This window comes from Gymnoscopelus braueri, assembly GCF_963280865.1.
Source record: "Gymnoscopelus braueri genome assembly, chromosome: 8".
Lineage (NCBI taxonomy): Eukaryota > Metazoa > Chordata > Actinopteri > Myctophiformes > Myctophidae > Gymnoscopelus > Gymnoscopelus braueri.
The window spans coordinates 19,016,854-19,039,067 of record NC_137609.1 but is presented as its reverse complement, the minus strand read 5'-3'; the positions used below and the strand labels follow the sequence as shown (position 1 = coordinate 19,039,067).

At 39.3% G+C, this 22,214-nt stretch overlaps 1 protein-coding gene across 2 annotated transcripts in view; it reads right to left on the bottom strand.

Moving 5' to 3' along the window:
* Positions 1–557: 557 nt before the first annotated feature.
* ntm (neurotrimin) overlaps positions 558–22,214 on the bottom strand; it is a gene marked incomplete at its 5' end in the record, with an annotated part of 459,203 nt that continues 437,546 nt past the window's right edge. For both annotated transcript variants that reach the window (XM_080436290.1, XM_080436289.1), the window contains 5 exons: positions 558–5,864; positions 9,698–9,733; positions 10,070–10,221; positions 10,417–10,537; positions 12,655–12,783. In XM_080436290.1, coding sequence (XP_080292416.1) covers positions 5,764–5,864; positions 9,698–9,733; positions 10,070–10,221; positions 10,417–10,537; positions 12,655–12,783 — 539 coding nt within the window. In that variant the 3' untranslated portion in view covers positions 558–5,763. The remainder of the gene's footprint in view (positions 5,865–9,697; positions 9,734–10,069; positions 10,222–10,416; positions 10,538–12,654; positions 12,784–22,214) is intronic.

Genomic DNA, 22,214 nt, shown 5'->3' with positions numbered 1-22,214 from the left:
TATTATCTATACAGAAAATGAATGAGAATAGGAAATTGCTGTTCCGCACAGCTATGCAATTAACATTCATGGTGGGGGCAGAGAAACAGATTCAGCCCACTACGGCAGCCCCCTGCTGTAGCAGTGCATAATTGATGGCCCCCAGAACCCTTGAAATACACTGTGTGTGCACGCTCAGAGACAGAGGCATGTCATTTAGGGCACTGCAGTTAGCGGTCGTTGGCAATGTACTGGACAGCCCACAATGAGCTCAGCCCAAGGTCAGGGCTTCCGAGGGCCAAGGAAATCGATGGGGCTCTCATTGCTGTGACAGCTGCAACTGAAGACAACTGTGTTGTGCGTGTATGTGTGTCTTGGGATGTTGTCTGGTCTGTTTGCAGAGTAGTATTTGCGTTATGGACATATAACCCGATATCGTCTTGAATTGTTCATTGAAAACACAGACGTTATCAGACTTACATCTACATGTGCATTTGTGCATTAAAAAGCAAATGTTCAGACAGAAATGTCAAAGACATGATGTTAAGATACAACATTTTATTATTGTCAGTCTTAAATATGAGCACACACTTTTCATAAAGAAAATACACATGTACCAACAATCCTTTACATTGCAGGGAGTCGAATAGAACATTATCTTCCCTCCACTTTGGAATAATCCAGAATCAAAGAGAGCCTTGTGAACTTGTAACTAGGCAAAGGGCAGAATGAATGCCGATCCTTCAAAATAAAAGTCAAACAGATCATGAGACTACTTCATGCATCTGCTATGATGACATCCGCTGTTATTCCAGACAAAAGTTAGATTTTCCATGTCTAACCAAAGTTCACATTCATAAATTCTTCCACTCTCCAACTCATATTGAACAAATGTCACACAACACCTAGAATCAATAGTACTATAGGGTAGGTACAATACAAGCTTTGTCAGTATTTGTTTTTCATAATTAATGGATTAAAACTTTCCTAGAAACATGGTCTTTTTTAATGCATTATGTCTGGAGACAGAAACAAATATATACATAAAAAAATAAACATTTTAAACTTTTATTGAATCTACCCTAAGCATTTGTTTTCACTCGCTCGTCTTTACTTTGCTAGACAGTGAGTGAATGATGAGTCTATCAAATATTCACTGGCATTGGTCATATTAACAACAAATTATCCATTCACAGACTGCAATTCAGAGTTGTCTGACACAAGTCACACGCCTGTCAGATGGGACAAAAGAAAAATCAATGAGTGTTCAGACGTGCTCTGTGCAAGTTCTTGTCATTTAACTTTGGCGGCGAACCAAGAATATTGAAATAGGCCATTTGGTCCTCACCAACACTTGTTTAAGATGCCACAGCTTCTATCTACTCAGTCTGTCTCAGAGGTGGGCTGTGGATAGTTCAGAAACCTGCCTACCAATGACATCATGGATGGGGATTTCAAGCTACAGTCTTTCTGTTCTCGGAAAGTAAGCACGCAGAAGTAGAAGCCTTTGCATCAATAAAAAAGTTTGAAATCAAGCCTGCAGATGATGTCATTGGTAGGCAGGTTTCTGAACTGTCCACGGCCCTCCTCTGAGACACAGAGCGAGTAGACCGAAATGGTATATTTCTTATAATGAGCATTAGTGAGGACCAATTATATTAAGATAAGGTTGAAAATGGGTCAAGTGCTCCTTTAAGCGAACATCACAAAAAAACATTCTGGTTTGACTCCTATGTGACTGCTACCCCAGGGAATATCTGTGTGGTCAACAAGCTGTTTATTCTGAAGTATAGAATTGGGAATCCTGTAATGAGCTGGGTGAGACAGACACACCCCCTATGCAGCACAATGCAATGTCAATGGCGCAAGCAAATGCCAATGATAATAACAGGGTGACTACTGAAAGCTTATTAGAGTTGTTACAGAATCATATTTTCCCAAGCGACTAAACCAAAGAATGCACTGGAGGTCCGTTGTGTTACAGAAAATATAATTAAATTCAATGCCATTATATATATTTAATTTCTCTGCAAACCTTTAGGCCACATCTGCCCCCTATCCATTAGTGATGAGTAATACGGAGCATTTTGCATCCAAATCCAAACTAACCCTCAAAGTACCTCATACAAGCTACAGGCAACCTCCACATGCTTCAATGACCATTGTCAAATGCCAATCTGTCAGAACAGCGATGTTTTCTTGCATTAAAGTTCAAGAACACCCCACCAAAAATAGGAGAAAGGTAATGCTGGGGATTGATGTGATTTGAGACATGCACTATAGTCACCCCCAATGGAACAACAGATAAACCAGTGCACAATTACACTTTAATCATCTGGTGAGACATGTCAATGTCATGTTTGTCCTGCACAGTATGCCAAAAAAAAGTAAATATAAAACTACTAAACGTCTCCTGTTCTTTGCTTCATTACGTGTCTCTGAGAACAGATGTCTCCCAAAAAAGTGGCCATATCCCACTTTTAATACCAAAAATGAATTTCCATTTTAGTTGCAAGTCACCGCTGTACAGGCTTAACTCTGAAATGCAGTCACAGTTGCCTTATGGCATTTTTGTTTCTAAGTTAATTTATAGTCAGTCATATAACCATAACATCCTGATTGCTGATTGATTTTTAAATAAATAATGCCCTTTAATAAATTCCTTTTATTTCACTTTCACACAAATGCATGCTATATTTTGACAACAGCTCCGCTGGGTCATACAAATCCTTTTAACTTAAGGTAATCCCTTTAACACGGCTTTGTCCTCAATATGTGCTCATGAAATCCAACTCTGTGGTGTTTGATATGTGACATTAAACTCAGCAGAAGTAGCACAACTACATTATTAAGGATAAAATAATAATATGCCAACATTTACTTGTCTCCAATGTCCTTTAAGAAATCTATGGAGTGATAACATTTCAAAGTAGCCATACTCCTGAAATAAACGTAGCTTTCCACTTGTAGTATAACTAAAAGTCCATATTATTTTCAGGTAATTGCTGTGCAATTAAGTAATTAGACAAATTGCTGAAAAACTGCTCAGAGGTAGTAAAAAAATAAATGACCCAGATTTTACGATGTGTGCTTGGCTGTCCTACAAAAGAAATTAGCCTTGTTGGGCAGACATATATATACAGTATAATGTTTCACCTTAGGTCCACCAAATTCAAGGTGTTTTCACACATGGCCTGTTTCAGTCTTTTGGCAGAACTCAAAGCAATTAGTTATTGTTTTAATATGCACATATTCCTAGTGACCTCAGACTGTTCAGAAAGGTACATACTGTACTCATTTAAAACTCTATTTCTATTACTCAGGGCACTTGAGTTGTGCATTGTGAACTGCTGTTACTTCCAGTAATTGTTGACAGTCTGTCTACTGATTAAATCAGATATTATATATGAGATGAGATATGATCGACATCTTTTAAGGCTGAATTAAAGGGGATTTTTTTGTTTTAAACATCACTGTGCTACAGATGAATATTGGTGCGCAATAGCTGTCATTGCCTCCTTGTCTTGTGTGGGAGAAGAAAGACCCTGATTAGCGAAATAAAATTCAATGAATAGGGCCTTCTGATTTTGATGTTGGCTCCTTCCCATATCAAGAAGCACACGTCGGCACCCAAATAAACAACAAAAGGCCTGAGCTAAAGAGAAACCCAGCTGTAAATAGAAAAAAAAAGGACAGACCTCGTCAGAGCCAAAATGGAGCAGACAAAATGTACAAAATTTCAGTTTTCGCTGTTCATTTTGGTCAGCCAGAAGCAGAATGAGTTCAAGGGAAAAAACTAAGAAAAGAACCATGTTTTGAAAACACCCAGTGTGACTGTAAAAGCATACCTAACACAAACTTTTTGTTTGTTCGTTATACTTTGTTGTTCTTGATTGATATTTTGTTGTAATCCAAGTCCTCCAATGATTCAGCGCAGTACACAATCAAACAGTGTTATGTGTGCAGCTCTCACAGTGGCCAAGTGCATAAAAGTACTGCACACCTTTAGGTGCATGATGTCCGTTTCCTTGTATTCCTTAGCTGACATTTTAAAACATAAAAAGTACCCTATATGAAATATGCTTTTATTCTAATTAATTATTTTTCCTACTGCTGGGGTAGTAGTTGCTATAATAAACTGTACATTTGCTTTAAAATGAATGAGAAATAATTAGTAAGGAATAAGTAATTCACTGCAGTCATGTTGTGAGAAGTTTCTGGTTGCTATAAAAACTCTGTAGTTCATGATTGGATGGTAATAAGAGGTTTGGTACTTATTTGATGATTGTACAGATACAAACTTTAGACTCTAATTAAACTACTTCTAATGGCAAACAAAAAACAAAAAACCTTTGTACTCAGGATTGATTGGCTTCATGTATAAGTAAAAATCCCATGATGTCAGGTTGTATGTTTTTTGGGGGAATATTCTTGGTTTTCCTTACGCTATTTTGACACATTACATGACAGCCATTAGTGATCACAAGCTAATGTCTACTGTGATAACAGAGGTAGGCCATTTGCACAAATCTATTGTTTCTCTAGCCAGACTAAGGAACTGCAACATTTTCACATGATGCCTCTAGTGGTATTAACTTTGAGCAGCTGAAGAAATCATGTACTGTGATGATATTTATGTTTAAGTCAAAATTGCATACGGATTTGGTTGACACCCCATATCTATTCTTCCAATTAAAAAACAAAACTATGAAATAATTGATTAATTTAAGTATTTGTTTGGTTATGAGACTTGGTGAAAACAGAAATACTATGAAAGTATTGTGTAGTATAAACAATTCACGTCTCTTTGGGTTATTGGCATTTATACTTAAAAAGTATGGGAAGAGGGTTCATTTTATCACATGATTCTAGTGAATGGCCCCTCGGCCTCTAGTACTGGTCTGGTAAAAGAAGAACATTTCCGAAATAACTGCGTAGTAAACGTGTGAATACATTATAACTTAAAACCTCCCGCCAACTGCAGCGGTGTTAATACATTTGCATTACTTAAGTTTGATTCCACGCAACTGGAATGGTCTTCCTCTCCCAGTAACTAGTTAATTATGACACAATTATTCTTCACACCATGTTGTGTACAACTGTACTAGTAAAAAAGAAAAAAAGAACAAACAAAAAACAAACAAAGAAATTAAAACAGGCTATTTGCCTAGATAATTATATTTTCCCTTCTCACAAATATGTTAAAAATGATTACCATAACACAACTGAAAATATATCACTATAATGCTGAGAACAAAAATGCTTCAAGGTCAAAAACAACTTCCTCTCACAAATCACCATATTGAATCATAATTACTATACATTAAAATATGATAATATCAGGCTTTAAGCCTCAGGGTGATACTGATTCATTGTCTCTGTTTGACTTTGAGGTATTTAACATTCACCTCTTTACTTGCTGTAAATTTGACTTTGTGGAGTTGAGATGAAAAAATAAAATAAAATAAAAATAAAATTGAATAAGACACACCACAATTAAAAAGTCTGTTTTGACATAAACAGTCATAAAATTATACAATTTAGGGAGGAATAATATTAAACATAATCAAAACAAGAAATTAAACACTTGTTACATCCTTCACGTAAAAAAGTGGGAAAATAATATAAACAGAAACTTTCGTTACATACTTTCTTTTAGTTGTTCAACATGGTTATGTAGTAGAATACCTCATGCACTTTGTGCATCAGTTTGTGGTTCAGGTGGAAAAAAAAGAAAAGAAAAAAAACACCACAAAAACACTCCTTCCGGACCCACATTCCACTTCAAAATCGAAGCAGAAATGGCAGAAGCGCAACGAGGAGTAGACAGCTGTGTGAGTGCATTCCCATCGCCCCACCGTTCCCATCTTGAACTGCTCTCGGCCCTGTCAGAGGCAAGGAAACAACAACAGGATAAGATTCACCTTTTCGGATTAGCTTCAACCATCTTCTTCAACCTGAGTTATATTTAGTTGCACTGACGACAGCAGATCTACAAGCTCACACACAACGTGTCGCGCTCCAATGCGAGGTGAGCTTAAGGTTCGGCTAATTTTGGCGCGACACCGGCACACAACTAAATATAAATCAGGCATTACACCAAGTTTTGGTATGAACTGATGTTAGAAGTACCACTACCTTAACTGACCACATTCACACGTCAGCTCCTTGTGAGTACCTTTACAGTACTGACAAAATCTCTACCTCCTTCATGAAGAGAGCAGTGTAGAGCTTGCATTCAAGTATGTATACTGTATGCATACTTGCTTCCTTGCTTTCCTTTGTTTGCTCATCTAACTAGTGTAACTAGTGTTAACATCTAGAAATCTACAGATTATTTTCTACTGTTGGGAGGTTATATTCCATTCCTTACAATTAGTCCAGGATTAGGTTAAAATTGTGAGGTTTTATTCATCACAAACCTGCCTGTATAGTATTGGTGTCAGAGGCTGCCTTTTGAAGAAGAGACGAGGTCACATCTAAAACAGATGCTGACCTTTCTAAAAGAGAGGTTATATTGACCATATTCACACGGCGGTCATTCTGCTTGCATCAAACTTGGGTGTGTGACGTTAGAGCAACGGCTGTGGTGTGAATATGGTCACTCAGTGAAAGGTTTACATAACAGTGCATGTTTCACTGCTTGCACTGGAACTTAAATGGTGATCATTAGTTTGCTGTGACAGAACTGGTGATTGGTTACATTTATTCAACCAGCTTGCATAGAAATTATCTGTTAAAAATGTGTGATGACAGATGAGATTTTAGTGAGCTAAATCGGATACATTTTAGATTGTAACATTATCTATTTAGGCATGTGTGGAGTACACATTCTGTCCTTTTGGTCTGTTTTTCGTTCCATTGGGTCATATTATTAATAGACAAATACTGATGATACACTGTTGTATCTGACTGAATACCACTGATGAAAGCAGCCTTCATACAGTACATTGATTCGTTAAAATGCCCTTAATTTATTCTGTAGACCAGATCCGTTATAATTGATTAATATTACAAATACTTTTTTATATATATAGTTGAAGTCTGAGGAAGAAATGATATCTAACCTTTATATTTTACCATCACTTATAATAATTTATACATTACATTATGATATTTGATAGCTTGTAAGAGCCTAGATGTCTCCACTAGGCCTGATAGCTATTGTTTATGTTACAGCCCATCTTGTTATGGTTCAGCTTGTCCTTGTAGCAGCTACAGTATAACTATGGTCTGAACCCTGTGCTCTTGGCAGAACTACCGTACCACTGACCTGAGTGCTATTGTATTTCTCCCCATGATATCATGTACATTAAAGCATAACCATCACCACCTCCATAGCCAAGTCCATAGCCATCAAAAACAGGGTTTGTCTTGTAAATTCTATAACTTAAATAAATGTATGTTAACCACTTTAAAACTGCCGTCCCTATTTTGCTTATGTTTTATTTTGTGAAAATTGCATGCAGTTGAAAATCTACGCATGTACAAATAAAATGTATAAGTCAGTAAATCTCTTAGATAGACTAACTTTGCAAATTGCTAAACACTAAACATTGTCTACTCCATGTAAAAATAAATAAATAAAGGCACATCTTTCTCTAAGTTGTCATGGAGAGAGCAGCAAACTTAACATTAGCTGAGTGACTACCTTTCCAGGGTCAGGAGAGGCAAACACATCTTTTATTGTTTCTTTTGTGTGAAATCCAACTCTTATGGCCTTCCTTGAGACTGCCCCAGAGCTATTTTAATTACTTGGTGTCAGGCAGATATGGTTGACTATTGATGGTGAAAGAATGCCAAGTGAGAATGAAGAAAATGTTTGTTGTTGTTGAGCACCACAAATAATGACTCGCCCGATGTTTCAGAAAAGATTCTATCACAGAGGGAGTAAATGAGCCATAACTGATGCTGTCAATAACAGCCACCCAGAGAGGCATGGTCTGTAGCATTCCTGTGGACTACAGTATGCTGCTGCAGTACTCAGGTTAAAAGGATTAAACTTGAAAGCTGCCAGCATCTAATGCTAAAAGAAGGTCATTGAGCATTTACAAAGAGGACTTATTTGGGAAACTGATAGGATCACCTCTAATTCTGAGCCGAGTTTGGGTAGGATACCTGTACATGTAGGATTACATAGTAGTTACTGTAGATGGTTAATTTACATAATTACGTATTTAATTCTGACTATAGAGGTTTTTTGTATTTGTATTCCTGTATTTGATTCGTTTTTTTATTTTATGTTTCAGAAAAGCCGCCTGGATGGTGTTGAAAATTAGCCATTGACCATTACCATGTGCACGGAACACTGAAGCCCGTTTTTCGCTTTCTCCAAATGTCAGCTGTTTATTAGCGTTTTTGTGTTCGCTGGCTCCCGGGTTGCCAAATCATTTGCGTGAAACAAGCCCTGGTGTTGCCACATCCGTGAAACAAGTGGACCGTGGCGCACTTTGGGTGCTCAAATCCCCTGATGGGTATGGTATAGTTTACATAATTATGTACTTAATTCTGACTATAGAGGTTTTTTGTATTTGTATTCCTGTATTTGATTAGCTTTTTATTTAATGTTTCAGAAAAGCCGCCAGCATGGTGTTGAAAATGTACTAAAACACTTCAGATCAAATCAGATTGTCTCCTTTACTTAAACACATTGCTCCTTTAATTAAAGCTTGCTTATGAAACTGCAATGTAGTATACATCTACTAGTAAATAAAGTGTAATTAATTTGGTAACCACTAAAATGATATTAAATATATCATATTAAAATTCAAGCCAAATAAATGTATCACAGGACAACTGAGGACAAAATCTAAGTTTTTACTTTGAAGCTCATAGCACAATAACTTCTAATTTCCCATGGATTTCCATAAGTTCTCCATGCTTTCCTTTGGGGCATCTATCCAATTATCCTACCACAGTAGATTATCCCTAATCCTGCATATGGCTAATTAGAATAACACTTCCTCATAATCAAAATCAAAGCAATTTGTGCAAATATAAAGAGTTAATGGAGTGGGTTTCACTTACTTCTAACACTAGTCACAAGGACACACAAAGTGAAAAGTTGAGCTACACTTTGCACATAATTGCCTTTTATCCTTGTATCAAAGCATCAACTATTGTACTTCAGAGTCACGTGTAAAAGTGCATGTGGGAACAACTACACCAGACATCTATACTCTTACAACAATTCAGCCCCAAACGAGACCTAAGGGCTCACAATTGTTGGTCTTGCTAATTTTCCATGTGGGATGAAATGCTGATATATGAATACAAAAAAAGATAAATACTTACATTAGAGAAGAGCATGCAAAAAATTGAAAACGAAGCCATGCCACACAGAAACACGGTTAGATATGCAAAAGGAAAAAGGTGAAAGATGGTTGAGAAAACACACAGTATTATGATTGCATTAACCATTTCCACAAAGATGGCATCCTGTATTGGATTGAAGTTATCCTACCCCACTTACCAGATTTCATATTCCAACACAATCATTTATTAATCTGCACATGTATAAATGTTCCATATGACTGAAACGGTCTGGGAAATGGTTGAATCTGGACAGATAATGACTCCTCTTCAAATGCTGCAAAAGTACAGCTACAGCGGCATAAGAACCACATCTTTGTGAAAATGGCAATGTTAATAACGTGTTAGCATGCTGCAAAGCCTTTAATAAACAGCGGACGCACATGCCTAGGTACATTATACTAACCTTGCAATAGTGTTGAGCTAGTGGGTTCAATTACCTCTACATCAGAGAAACAAATGGAACAGAGCAACATATCGAAACAGTAACACATCATTGGCAAGTGGCAACACTTGTGAACTGCATGAAGCTAGGCTGCTGAATGAAGTTTTAAATTATGGGAGCATTGGGACATACTGAACTTGGACTTGCAATTCATCAACAAAGCCCATACACTAAAACACAGATGTTACCTAAAGGGCATTTCAAAGGCAGAACGCTGTCTCAATTGCGACCACATTAACCAATGCATTCCTAAAGTTAAATAGGGAATCATACAATAAAACATGGCACGTCCATCACATTGATGCTATAGATGTAAGGGATGCAAGTACTCACCATAAAGGAGAAAGCTTGTGTTTGAGGTCCCGAGTTTATTGATGGCAACGCAAGTGTAGTTGCCATAATCTCCATCAGAAACATTGAAAAATGTCAGCGTGGACAGTGATCCAGTGCTCACAATATCCATGCCATCAAAGCCAAGCAACAGCCTGAACAGAAAGGAAAGACCAAAACAAATAAAAAAAAATAAACACATGGACAGACAGACAGATAGTTAGAGCAAGAATAAATATTAATGACAGTAATACCAAGTACGTGCGCGCACACACACACACACACACACACACACACACACACACACTTTCTCATTTGGCTACTTAATAAGGAAATCTATAACCCATTACCTTCTGTCATCTTTATACCACTCATAATCGGCTTCTGGCACTGCATCCGCCTCACACTCCAACACCCCTCTCTGGCCCAGAGTCACTCCAACATCTCTGCCCTCTGTCACAGTTGGAGCATCTATAGCACAGACAGACAGACAGACAGACAGACAGACAGACAGACAGACAGACAGACAGAAAAAGAGCACAGTAATCACAGCTGCAGGCAGAAGACGTGAACGTTTTTGTGGGAGCGCTCACTGTTCATTTAACTCAGACGAGTGTACAAATGGAACCTCCTGCGGGTACATTTAGTTCCATTTACACTAGTGCACACTAGTGTTAAATGTACGCTAAGGATTTTACTGTGTACTGCCCAGAAGACTGTTCAATTACAATTATTTTCTACACATTCATAACTCAAGAGCTAGCTATAGATTTACTGTTTAGACTATAAACAACTCTATTATAGAGTTATATATAGACTATACTATATAGACTATATTACTTTAAACTCTCTAGACTTTAGAGAGTGTATGCTACAGTATTTGTTGACTTATATAACAGCTATAGCGAGCAAATAAATGTGCCATTTTCAAAAGTGTTCTTGCTTTGCAAACAGCAATGTGATGTACAGCAGAAAGCTCACAATGTGCCGCATCATGCCACATTGTGATTTTGCAGATCTGTTATTTTTGGCATGGGACACCGTTGTACAACATAGTATACATTTGGCATAACACACACACACACACACACTAAGTCAACTGGTTACGGTGTTTAAAGCAGTCCTGTACTTTGTATTGACCACGTAAACCCTATTGTCTGGGGTTCCACAGGGCTTTATACGTGGTCCGCTCAATTTTCCCTCTACAACAAATCTCTTGAAAATAGCTGATCTACAAACTCACAAGGTGTCACAATGTGACATGTTGTGAGCTTGCATTTCTGCTATTTTTGCTGAATGTTTGCCACAGAATAGGGACGCTAGGGTTCGTTAAAAGTGCCAAATATGGGTGTGCTCTGATGTTACAGTATGTGTACCATGCAGTATTCACACGATACTGGATCTCAATCCAGCTCAAGACCTGTGGTCAATGATTATCTGCCATGTTTTCCCCATCCCAGCCCTCTCTCTCTTTGGCACATCACTTTCTAAGAAAGCTGAAATTCCATCTTACAACACATTTAAAGCATTGGGAATCTATAAAGAATAGATTCTGATATATGGGCATCAAAATGTATCGACTGATACAAGTTTAAAAAGCAGTTCTCACAGAAGAACCAAGTATTTTCAAAAACACTGCTTTATGCCTTCATACCGTCACAATTGACATGTTGAGTTACCCAGGCAACCATTACATTAATTTCCTTGGGGAGAGTGAAAAGAACATTTATTTATTTTCACCTCTAGGTAAAATATGTGAGACAGAAGTAGCATCTTATAAATCAATGTGGCATATCCACGGTGGTGGTATTAAGCACCTGGAGGCCTGTTTTGAAGAGCCAATGCCCCCATGCATAAAAATAACATTGCAAAAATGAGGCATTATGTGCACTTTCAGCACCATAGACAGCTCAACATGGAAATAATACAAACAATTCCCTTAATTAAAAATGAATAAAAACTGCATAAACTGAAACAATTACATTTTTGCTTTGTAATGAGGAGAAGCCTTCACCTTATTTGCAACTACTGTACTAGTCTGTGTTTCTTGGCTGGCTATAGGATAATATTGTGCTGTAGTATACTACAGTTCCCTTATTTTCTGTTACTTATCTTGTTATGCATGCAATGTTGGCCTGGTAGGATAATTTAACCCCAAATAATTGCTTGTAGAGATTATTATAATTAAGTGTATTTGCTTTACTCAAAGGCCTTTGTGCAATGGGTTGCTAGTTTTTCTGTCCCTAACATTTAATTGCACTGTTCACCTATTTAACTGTTTAAATGACAAAAAATAAATCCACAGCATAAACACACGTGTCTCAATTGTGTGGGATTTGTTACGGACAGAATGATAAAGACACGTATCTATCTATATTTGATCAACTTTACTTAACTCTCTCAGTGCCAAGCCCCGAGTTATCCCGAGTTTTTTCTGAATGCCCTCAGTGCCAGAACGAAAAATCCAGAGTTTTTTTTTTTTAAATAAAAAATGTATATAAAATTCCTCTAACAGAAATAAATAAGGCTTGACTTAACTAAATGAAATGTAGAACTTCCCAGATATTCAGTCTAGTGTGTGAACTCACAGTTCACTGTGATGTCTACAGCCTGGGCATCAGTGTCGATTTCATTGAAGGCCGTGCACTCGTACGTCCCAGCTCTCTGTCTGGATATAGCTGGGATTTCCAGGTACTCATCATCTGATGCCAGGTCCCCTGTGAAATGACAACATCAAGTGGCAAAGAGGAGAGATCAGTGACCTGCAAATGCTTGTGTGTTGAAATATCATTTTCACATGTGGCCTATGGGGGGCAGAGGAAAACAATGATATGAACTGTGATGGGCACAGCCACAGAGGTATAAAGGTGATGATTATAACAGGTTCAATCCATACACATGTGGTCATTTAGTATAGATTCATATTCATCACATCATTCAAATTCAAAATTATTCACTATGTTACAGTACCATACAGACCACAATAAAGGAAATATTAAATATGCAGTTTTTGTGTTTGGCTTTCAGTGGGAGCCAAAATCTGAGCATAATCGCAGGCTTTAGCTGTTTTGAGCTGTGAAATGTCTTAATGATTACCCACATTTTTGAAAAAATGACAAAACCATTTGTTTTTGGCATCTTAACCAAGAGAAAAGCTTAGCCCTGGGTCCAATTCAATTCCAAGTAGCTGAAAATCTATGTTCCAGTAACAACATGCTAAGAAGCTTGATCTGATTCAAACAGCTATACACATAGCAAAATGCATTAACATTTAGCTCTGGAAGTGTAAAGGTGGACACGCCGAATAGAAAACTAGACTTCTAAGCAGATTATCAACAGTGTCTGTCTCTGTGATTCCTGTCCATAGTGCTGTTAAACTCCTACTCAGATTTGAGCTTGCTGACATTTTTCTGTGATTGTTACAAGACTTGCTGATTAATACTGTAGTCTTCATAAGGCCCCCAACTCATTATCCCTTGTCCGTCAGGATCTCCCTCTCATAGCCTACAAGTAGATTATAACAAAAGGGGAAATGCCAACCCAGGATACTTTTTCTCAGTTTGTCATGCTTGGGAGAGACAGCTAATATGGCACTTAACGTGAAAGAACAAAGGCTGACTTCAAAACCTCCTCCCGAGATTTTGTGCGGTGACATTAACAGATTGCACGTGGTTTCAATTTGCTGGGTTTAGGCGCGATACGGACTTGCACCTGGGAAGGTTTGTTACAGAGAGCAGTCATCCCCGACATGCTGATCACCTGACGAGGGGTGTCAGGAGATCTCTTATGCGAGGACAGCTTCCAGTCTGCCCCCCTTTCTGTGTCTCTTGTTCATTTTCCATGTCAGTTCTTTTTTATATTATTATTTGGAGACTGACTTGACAAGGGCTACTACATTCTGCCAATAGAGACCACGCCGTCAGTTGAACACACGTCGCCTAAATCCTCCACAGAGAGCTAAACGAGAGCAATGCATTAATCTGATGCACACTTCCAAAGTATTCACATTAAGCATCAGTTTTACAGCCGTTGCCTTAGCATTAGCAGTTAGGGACAGCCATTCTCAAGATCGACAAGGTGATTATATGAAATCAATGTTCCCGCACACTTAATGGCTCTAATAAAAAGCTTGGCAATAAAAACTAAAGATGGCTATCTCCGTGACTGTCAGGGAGGGAGCAAGAATGAGCCTCTGCTTGTGGCTGATGCTTTGCTGTGGTCTTTGCTCACTTTGTATTGTTTGAATGCTAGTAGACCAACTGTGCCACTAAGAACAATGCCCATCATGTCAAAAGTTAACAAGACAAGACACATTCTGCGAAAAAGAGAAGAGTAAACATCGGCTCAGCGAAGGCAAACAGTTCATGGGAGGCTTCACTGTCTAACTGCTGTAAACAGTAAACTCACAAGAACCACATCAAATTTAGAAATCCAATTAGTGTCAAATTACATACTCGCACAGCCACAGAACTTTGTTGAAAGTCCACATGCGGCAAATATAGTGGCCCTCATTTATCAACGGAGCGTATAAACCGGCGTATATTTTTCCATATATTCGGCCGTACACCAACGTCGAAGTCACATTTATCAACGCATCCTACACAGCTGATCCGAGCGTACATTTGGTCCCAGCCTTGATAAATGTCACGGCTGAAACCGAGCGTCATTTAAATAACACGCCCTTAAATATTCTCAAAACGCGCGATTTTACGACATGAAGAAGAACCAGAATACGACCAAAGACATCAAAAGCCAATAAGAAAGTTTCCCCCTCCTGCCTCGCCACACATGCACACGCCCCTCTCTCTCTCTCTCTCTCTCTCACGCACGCACGCACGCACGCACGCACGCACGCACGCACGCACGCACGCACGCACGCACGCACGCACGCACGCACGCACGCACGCACGCACGCACGCCCAGCTGTGTTTTTCATGTATTGTAATCCGTACCGTAGCGGTACAATCTTTGTCACGTAGGCTTGTAGCCTACATGAATGACATATGATACCAATCACATCGCCATGAATGGAATACGTTTGTATATTAATTTATTTAACCCATACCAAGCAGTGCGCGTTCGAGTTACACTAAAATAAAGCCAGCATGTAGGCTATTCCCATTTCCCAGTGAGACTCGGACCGTCAGATGGGCGAGTCCCGTCCCGCTCCGCATTAATGAGAGATAGCCTGGAGAGAACATTAATGGATGAAGGCTGGTGTGTGTTGGACCATGGGTTAAATGTCTGATCTCCCGGTGGCCATGAAAATATAACAGCAGCGCCGCTGCACCGGTCTAAACTCCCGAGCGCTCGTATATTTTGAAAATAGCAACGCTGCCTTGTGAGCTTGTAGATCTGCTATTTTCAATGCAGCCAGATCTACAATCTTATCTGAATGACTGTTAAAGCAGTTTGTTTAAATTACTTTATAAAATGTTATATTTTCACAGGGATTATTTATTAGTGTAGATACTACATTTAGGAGTGGATTATGTGTCCAGATGCCTGTCAGACAGTCAGACAATGCTGATCCGCAGGTCTAGGATGGAATAAACGGGTGCAGCCAACGTCAACAACTGGTCTCTACCAGACGTGAGATTTCAGCGTACGGTAGGATGAAGCCCGCGTCAGGATATATTGATAAATGCCGAAAGGTGCGGTGATCTCGCTGTACACCCATTATTTGGGCTGCACCGCGTTGATAAATGAGGGCCAGTGTGTGTGCTCTACGACTGTGTTTTCTGTGATTGCATTCTGTTGTTTGCACTCTAATTTCTCAGTCTACTACAAGGAGGACTGATGCATCATCTGTCCCTGACCAAGAGGTTGAGGTACAGTAGGACAGCCTCCAAGGCTGTCCTCTGTTACCGTCGTCCTAATGGTGGGACATCTGGGAGAGCGTGCAGAGGGCAAGATGGAAGATATTAAAGTAGGTAGGTGGGGGGTGGGAGTTAATCTCCGGAGGGACAGGCAAGAGACCTTGTACCCCCTCTGTCCTGAAACACCACTCCAATGCTTTCAGCAAAGTCAAGAGCAGCGAGGAAAATGGGGTAGAAGGAAACGGAGAGAGGCAACCGTTGAGAGGAGAAGACAGGAGAGCAGAGGGATAGAAGTACTTAAAGGAGAGAAAACAGGAGATTATGGTAACACAGGGTTTATATTTAAACAAGCAAGGGTCCACAAGGGAGGATGAGGAGGAATAGTTGGATGCTATAGCTGGACACTAGCTGGAGCACTCATCCAATGTCATTTTGAGTACGCATGCACCTCATGGTACTCTAGCACCTCAAAGGCATTAAAAGCAAAACTTCAGACCTCTCAAAACAAACTGATCAGGTTACTACTAAACCTCACACCTAGGACTCACCCAACCCCTGCTCATTATGCTAGGGTGGGATGGCTCAGGGTAGAGGACAGAGTACAACAACTTGCAATGGGCCTGGTCTTCAAGATACTCAAGGGACCACCAGTGCCCATGTACCTGTTTGACTACTTCAAAAAAGCGAGTCACAACACCAGAGGGAGCTCCACTGATCTCATTTCCCCCAGATTCGGCAAAAACATGGGGGTCATTCTAAAATTATGCCACCAAAATGTGGAATGCTACAAACAGCCATCAAAAAGTGTGACTCCATACCCTCCTTCAAAACTGCCATAAAAGAGCCCCTGTCTGCAATTTGCAACTGGACCTAGACAAGTCTTCTAGCTTGCCAAAAGAAATGAGCCCCAATGTTTTTTTTCTCCTAGCACTGATGATCTCTTGTACAGTATGTCTTTATGTCTTGATTAATTGCATACACAGGACCACAATGGAAACATGCCCTCAGGGCTTTTTGTGTCATCCTTTTAGCATTATTGTATAACTGTACCTCTGTTGCAAACTGTTAATAAAGTATTCAATCAATCGTGGAGAACTCCTCTATTGCTGAACTTTGAAATATGCCTCTGAAGAGAAACTGTACTTATAGTCACTCATATACTGTTCATATCTTCATCCAGATACTCACTGTGGAAGATATGTATAAAGTATACATTCACATATTCACTATATACATATATACACACACACACACACGCACACGCACACACACACACACACACACACACACACACACACACACACACACGTATTGTATACTGTATCTGTGTGTGTGTACAGTCAATCAACAATATATATATATATATATATATATATATATATATATATATATATATATATATATTATTATTATTATTATTATTATTTTTGTATTGGGTATAGACTGTACAGTACATTCATATAGCCTACTTAGTGAATATATCCATCTGTATACTCATTGTTGATTGACTGTACATAATAATTCATACTAGACCGACGCCGGCCTACCCAGGGCCATTCAAGTCGGCTATTTTGCAGTTTGGGAATACACACCCCACCCGTTGTCCAATTCTCCCATTATCTGATGTAGGCTACTCATTGTACCCGTTGTCAGCTACACGCGACAACGTGGCACAAACGGTTTGATTCTTGGAAAACCATTGAAAAATGGTCTGATCGAATTGCCACTCGGCACTGCAAAACCCTGGGTCATATGGGACACAAGTTTGAGGCCATTAGGTCAGACGGAGTTAGCCAGAGTTATGCCCGGGACACACTTACACATACATACACAGGTTTTGTGAATTAAATTATATATTGATGAGATATTTACTAGCGATAGATGCCTAGTGATATATTTATATTAATTAACTCATTCACTGCCAGGCTTATTTCAAGCTTGTTGATCCATATGCCAAAGGCATTTTGGGTCAAACGGAGAAAAAAAATTCTCCGTTTACATTTTAACATTGAAGTGGATGGGAAATTAACTTTTTGAAAATCGTTTTCTCCTAGTTCCTTAAAATAACCAAAAAAAAAAAAAAATTAAAATTTTTATTTTGAAAAAAAAAAAAAAAAATTAGGTGACGTCAAAAGACGTCATTGGCACTAATGGCACACTGAAAACGGCCGTCAAAAGACGTCATTGGCACTATATGAGTTAATATATTTCGCTGTACATTTACAATACTGTACATTATGTTCACTACTTCACTCATACACTCATTCAGAGATCCAGTGCATACTGTATATCTAAGGACAGCAGCTAAGCATATTATTTTATCTTTCTTGGTTTGGCTTTTGACTCTTACTCTGACCTGTATGTCTCATGTGTTTCATTCTCACTTCTGTTTGTGCTGTGACACCTATGATCCCCTCTGGGGATCAATAAAGGTTTATCTTATCTGATCTTATCTGGGAAAGGGGAAGAGAAACAAACTGAAGGATAGATGGAAGCTGATATAAGGAGAGAAAAAAAGCAATGCAGTGGCAGGGTGAGTGAGAGTGTAACTGGAGAAGAGATTGATTCAGCAACGCCTAGATGAAACCTCCTCTTGAGATGACATGTGCTCAAGAAATAATTTGTTTATTTTTCTACTCACTTTGTACTGACAAAAGAAACACTCACTTTTAAGCCCTATACACTATAGAAATGTACAAAACATTTTTGAAAATGTATCTAAAATAGGGACACCTATAGGGGTTAATGTAGTTACATGATTCCCAAGAAAATAAGACAATAAGGGAAGGGGGGATGGGGGCGAAAACAGTTCAGGGCTGATTTCAGTGTAAATAAACGTGGCCTTGTTACAGAACATCTGGTACTTTAAACTGTGCCTCTCAAGAAGCTGAAGAGAGAGGTAAATACTAGCATGCAGATAGCTATTTTCTACTGATTATCAGCCTTGAGCACATGGAATTTTATAATGTGCCAATACAGCTTTGATGTACGATCCCCTTTGATGAAAACAAACATAAAAGGAGAGAAGAAAAAAAAACCATACAAATACTGTAGCTTGGGGTTCTATTACCCCAAAGTAATAAGGCAGGCTTTCTTCTATTGAAGAGGTTGCCAGCGCCGCAGAGAATCTGTTGTGACAGTATCACTTTGATTTGACCCATCAATAGCAGGCATATTTTTTGAACTACAAAGCAGAAAGATGAGCGTGACTGTTGCTAATGTGACTTAACCCATTAAGACCGGAAACGCATCTGTGTCATTTTTTGATCTCAGCTAAAAAGCATTATTTTACACTTTGTCTATTCAAAAATGGCAGATATACAAGTGCCGCGCTATGAGCTTCTAGATCTGCTATTTATTTATTTTATCGTGGAAATTATTGCAAATCTTTGAATACATATTTTTTTAAGCAAATCTTTGCTTCTAGGGGTGGGGGTCCCTGGAACAAAATATTTCTAGGTGGGAGTCCGTGGCCAAATACATATACGTTTTAGGGTCCTTGACATTTTTGAGAACCACTGACATAGTAACATACGTTTTTTTTCAAAGAACTGTTAGGATTTAGAAGACATTTGTAGAATCGGCCTCAGGTCTTAATGGGTTAAGGCCACAGATCCTCTCTGTCTCATCACAATCGAGGATGATGATGCGGTGATGTAAGTGGAGGGTACTTGATTGTTTATTGTGTTACTGTATATTATACAGTGCATACTGTACAGCCGTGTTTGAATGTTCTCGGACCATATCATCCTCATCCCTGATGCTATGTTATTCATTTCTTTAACAGTTGACCAGAGTCACCCAGGGGTCTATACTAGCCCACCTCCCGTTTTCCCCCTCTACACTAAACATATACTGTAGTTGGTGAAAATAGCCAATCGCAAGCTCATAACGAGCTGCAAAGCAACGCATTGAAAGCTTGTAGATCTGCTGTTTTCGCAGAACGTTCACCCTAGAATACGGACGCTAAGCATGCACATGATGATGTGATTGTATTTATCTCCGCCAGGCTGAAAGGCAGGAGGCGAAGATTGCCGCTTCACGCTTTGGCCAAGCTCTTAAACCGTAGGTCGTACAACAACAAACAAGAAATGACAAAGTCATAATATACCCGCTTGCGGCAGGCTCATTGTGCAGAATGTCCCAGCCAATGCAACCGGGTGTTGTTAAAACATTTAGAACACGTGCACTCCTTCTCTGTTGCAGCCAGGCCATTATATCTTTATAGGTTGCAGGTATGAGGGGATATAATTCCTTTGTCAGTTACTTTAGGCCTATAGAGTAGGTCTACATGTACATAAAGGTTCGTCATCATCAAGACTGGAATACTTTTTAACTCCGTGGCATTATGAACGTCCGAGGATTATGCCTCTGTTCTGAACGATGTTGCCAGATTTGGCGAGAGAAATAAGCAACCAGGTCTATGAAAACAATCTCAAAAGAAACAACTATATATAGGCCACCCGAGCACTTTAAAGTTTAAAGCTATATAGAAAAACATTGAATATTTGAAAATAGCCGATCTACAAGCTTGTTGTGAGCTCGTAGATCGGCTAGAAAAATCTGGGGAAAAAATGTTTTGAAAATGTATGAATATTTTCCAAATTCACACAGATCTTGCATGGGGGGTTATATGTGACTGGGTACAATGCTTTATGCCGCAAGTTGGCATTTTTCAAAATTGGAACATATTTGAAGAAGATGTGATCATTTGAATCTGGTTATCTATAATAGTGCAAACTGAGATAATCCCTTCTAAAGAATTGTCACTTCGGAGCACCTCTCAGCTCCAGGTAATGGGCGTGAACAATGGGTAATTTATTCAGCCTAGCCACTCCTCTAATCACTCCCCCATTGACACCTTTCAGTCAGCTGTCCACTTTATTTAGTGCCAGGGACCCCCATAGAGGATCTGTGTTGTAAAAAAAGGCATATTAAGTAATCATCATCATAATAGATGTAATAAAATATTTATTTGAAAATAGCAGATCTACAAGCTCACAATGCATGCTTGTAGATCGGCAATTTTCAAATGCCGATGTAAGTAAATGTATTGATAAAATCCAGTGCTGGTGTTGTTCTGTGAGAGAAACAAGCTACGAGGTCTATGAAAACAAGCCCAAAAGAAACGACCAGTTTCACCACTTGAGCCCAAATACATCAGCTATTTTCAAAATTAATCTTGAAAGCAAGCCCAAATAAGCAGTGGTGGAAAAAGTACTCAAATTCTCTACTTAAGTAAAAGTACCAATACTGCAATATAAAAATACTCTGTTACAAGTAAAAGTCCAGAATTAAAAATGTACTTGAGTAAAAGTACAAAAGTATTGGCATCAAAATGTACTTAAAGTACCAAAAGTAAAAGTACTAAATATTTGAAAATAGCAGATCTACAAGCTCACAACGCGTCGCATGTGAGCTTAAGTACAGTACTTGAGTAAATGTACTTAGTTACTTTCCACAACTGCAAATAAACGGCTACATGTCGTCGTGACGTCTTTGTTGAACTGCAACATGGCGTTTGCACTTTGTTCATTTACAGCCTGTACATCTACATAAACGTTCAGATTTAAAATATAAAGTGCTTACCCCATGGCCACGGATGTTACACGTCATTTCGGGTGGGTATCTTCCGTATTGTTCAATAAAAAGCATTTTATCCCGATCGGCGGCCATTTTCTCATAGAGTTATAATGTATCAGAGTGCATACACCCCCCAACCGCTACAGCCGCGTAGTTGAGAAAAAACGGAGACAATGGCCACCAATCGGATCAAAATGCTTTTTATTGAACGTGTAAGTTCAACCATGACGCTTGACGTCAAGCTAACAATGCTAAACTCGTCGACTAGCCTCGTCACTCCACCGTTGTTTTTGTCCACATCTACAGTGAAATTCTTCCATACAAACAAACATCGAGCGGCCTGTTGTTTAGCTGGGGCCGCCCTCACCAATAGCTGCTGTGTTTGCAACATGTGAGCAACATCATTTCTTTGGTTTTAATGTCAATCAATAGCGTCCTGTCTCGGTCTCGCGCAACATAGCCGTTCATAGTATGGGGAAGTCTCAGGCTCCCAGTGGGGGTCCTCGGACCACCAGTGATTGCTTTGCGGGGGTCCCCAGGCCCCCTTGTATATCCGCCATAGCTTGAAGTGCTAATATGGCCTGTAGTTGCTTCTTATGGGCTTGTTTTCCTACGATATTCACTGGCGTGTGTGTGGGGGGGGGGTGGCTCTCTTCTCTCTCTCTCTCTCTCGATCTGCGCATGTGTGTGTGTGTGGGGGGGGGGGGGGGGTAGCAGCTCTGTGCTGCGTGTGTGGGGGGGGGGGG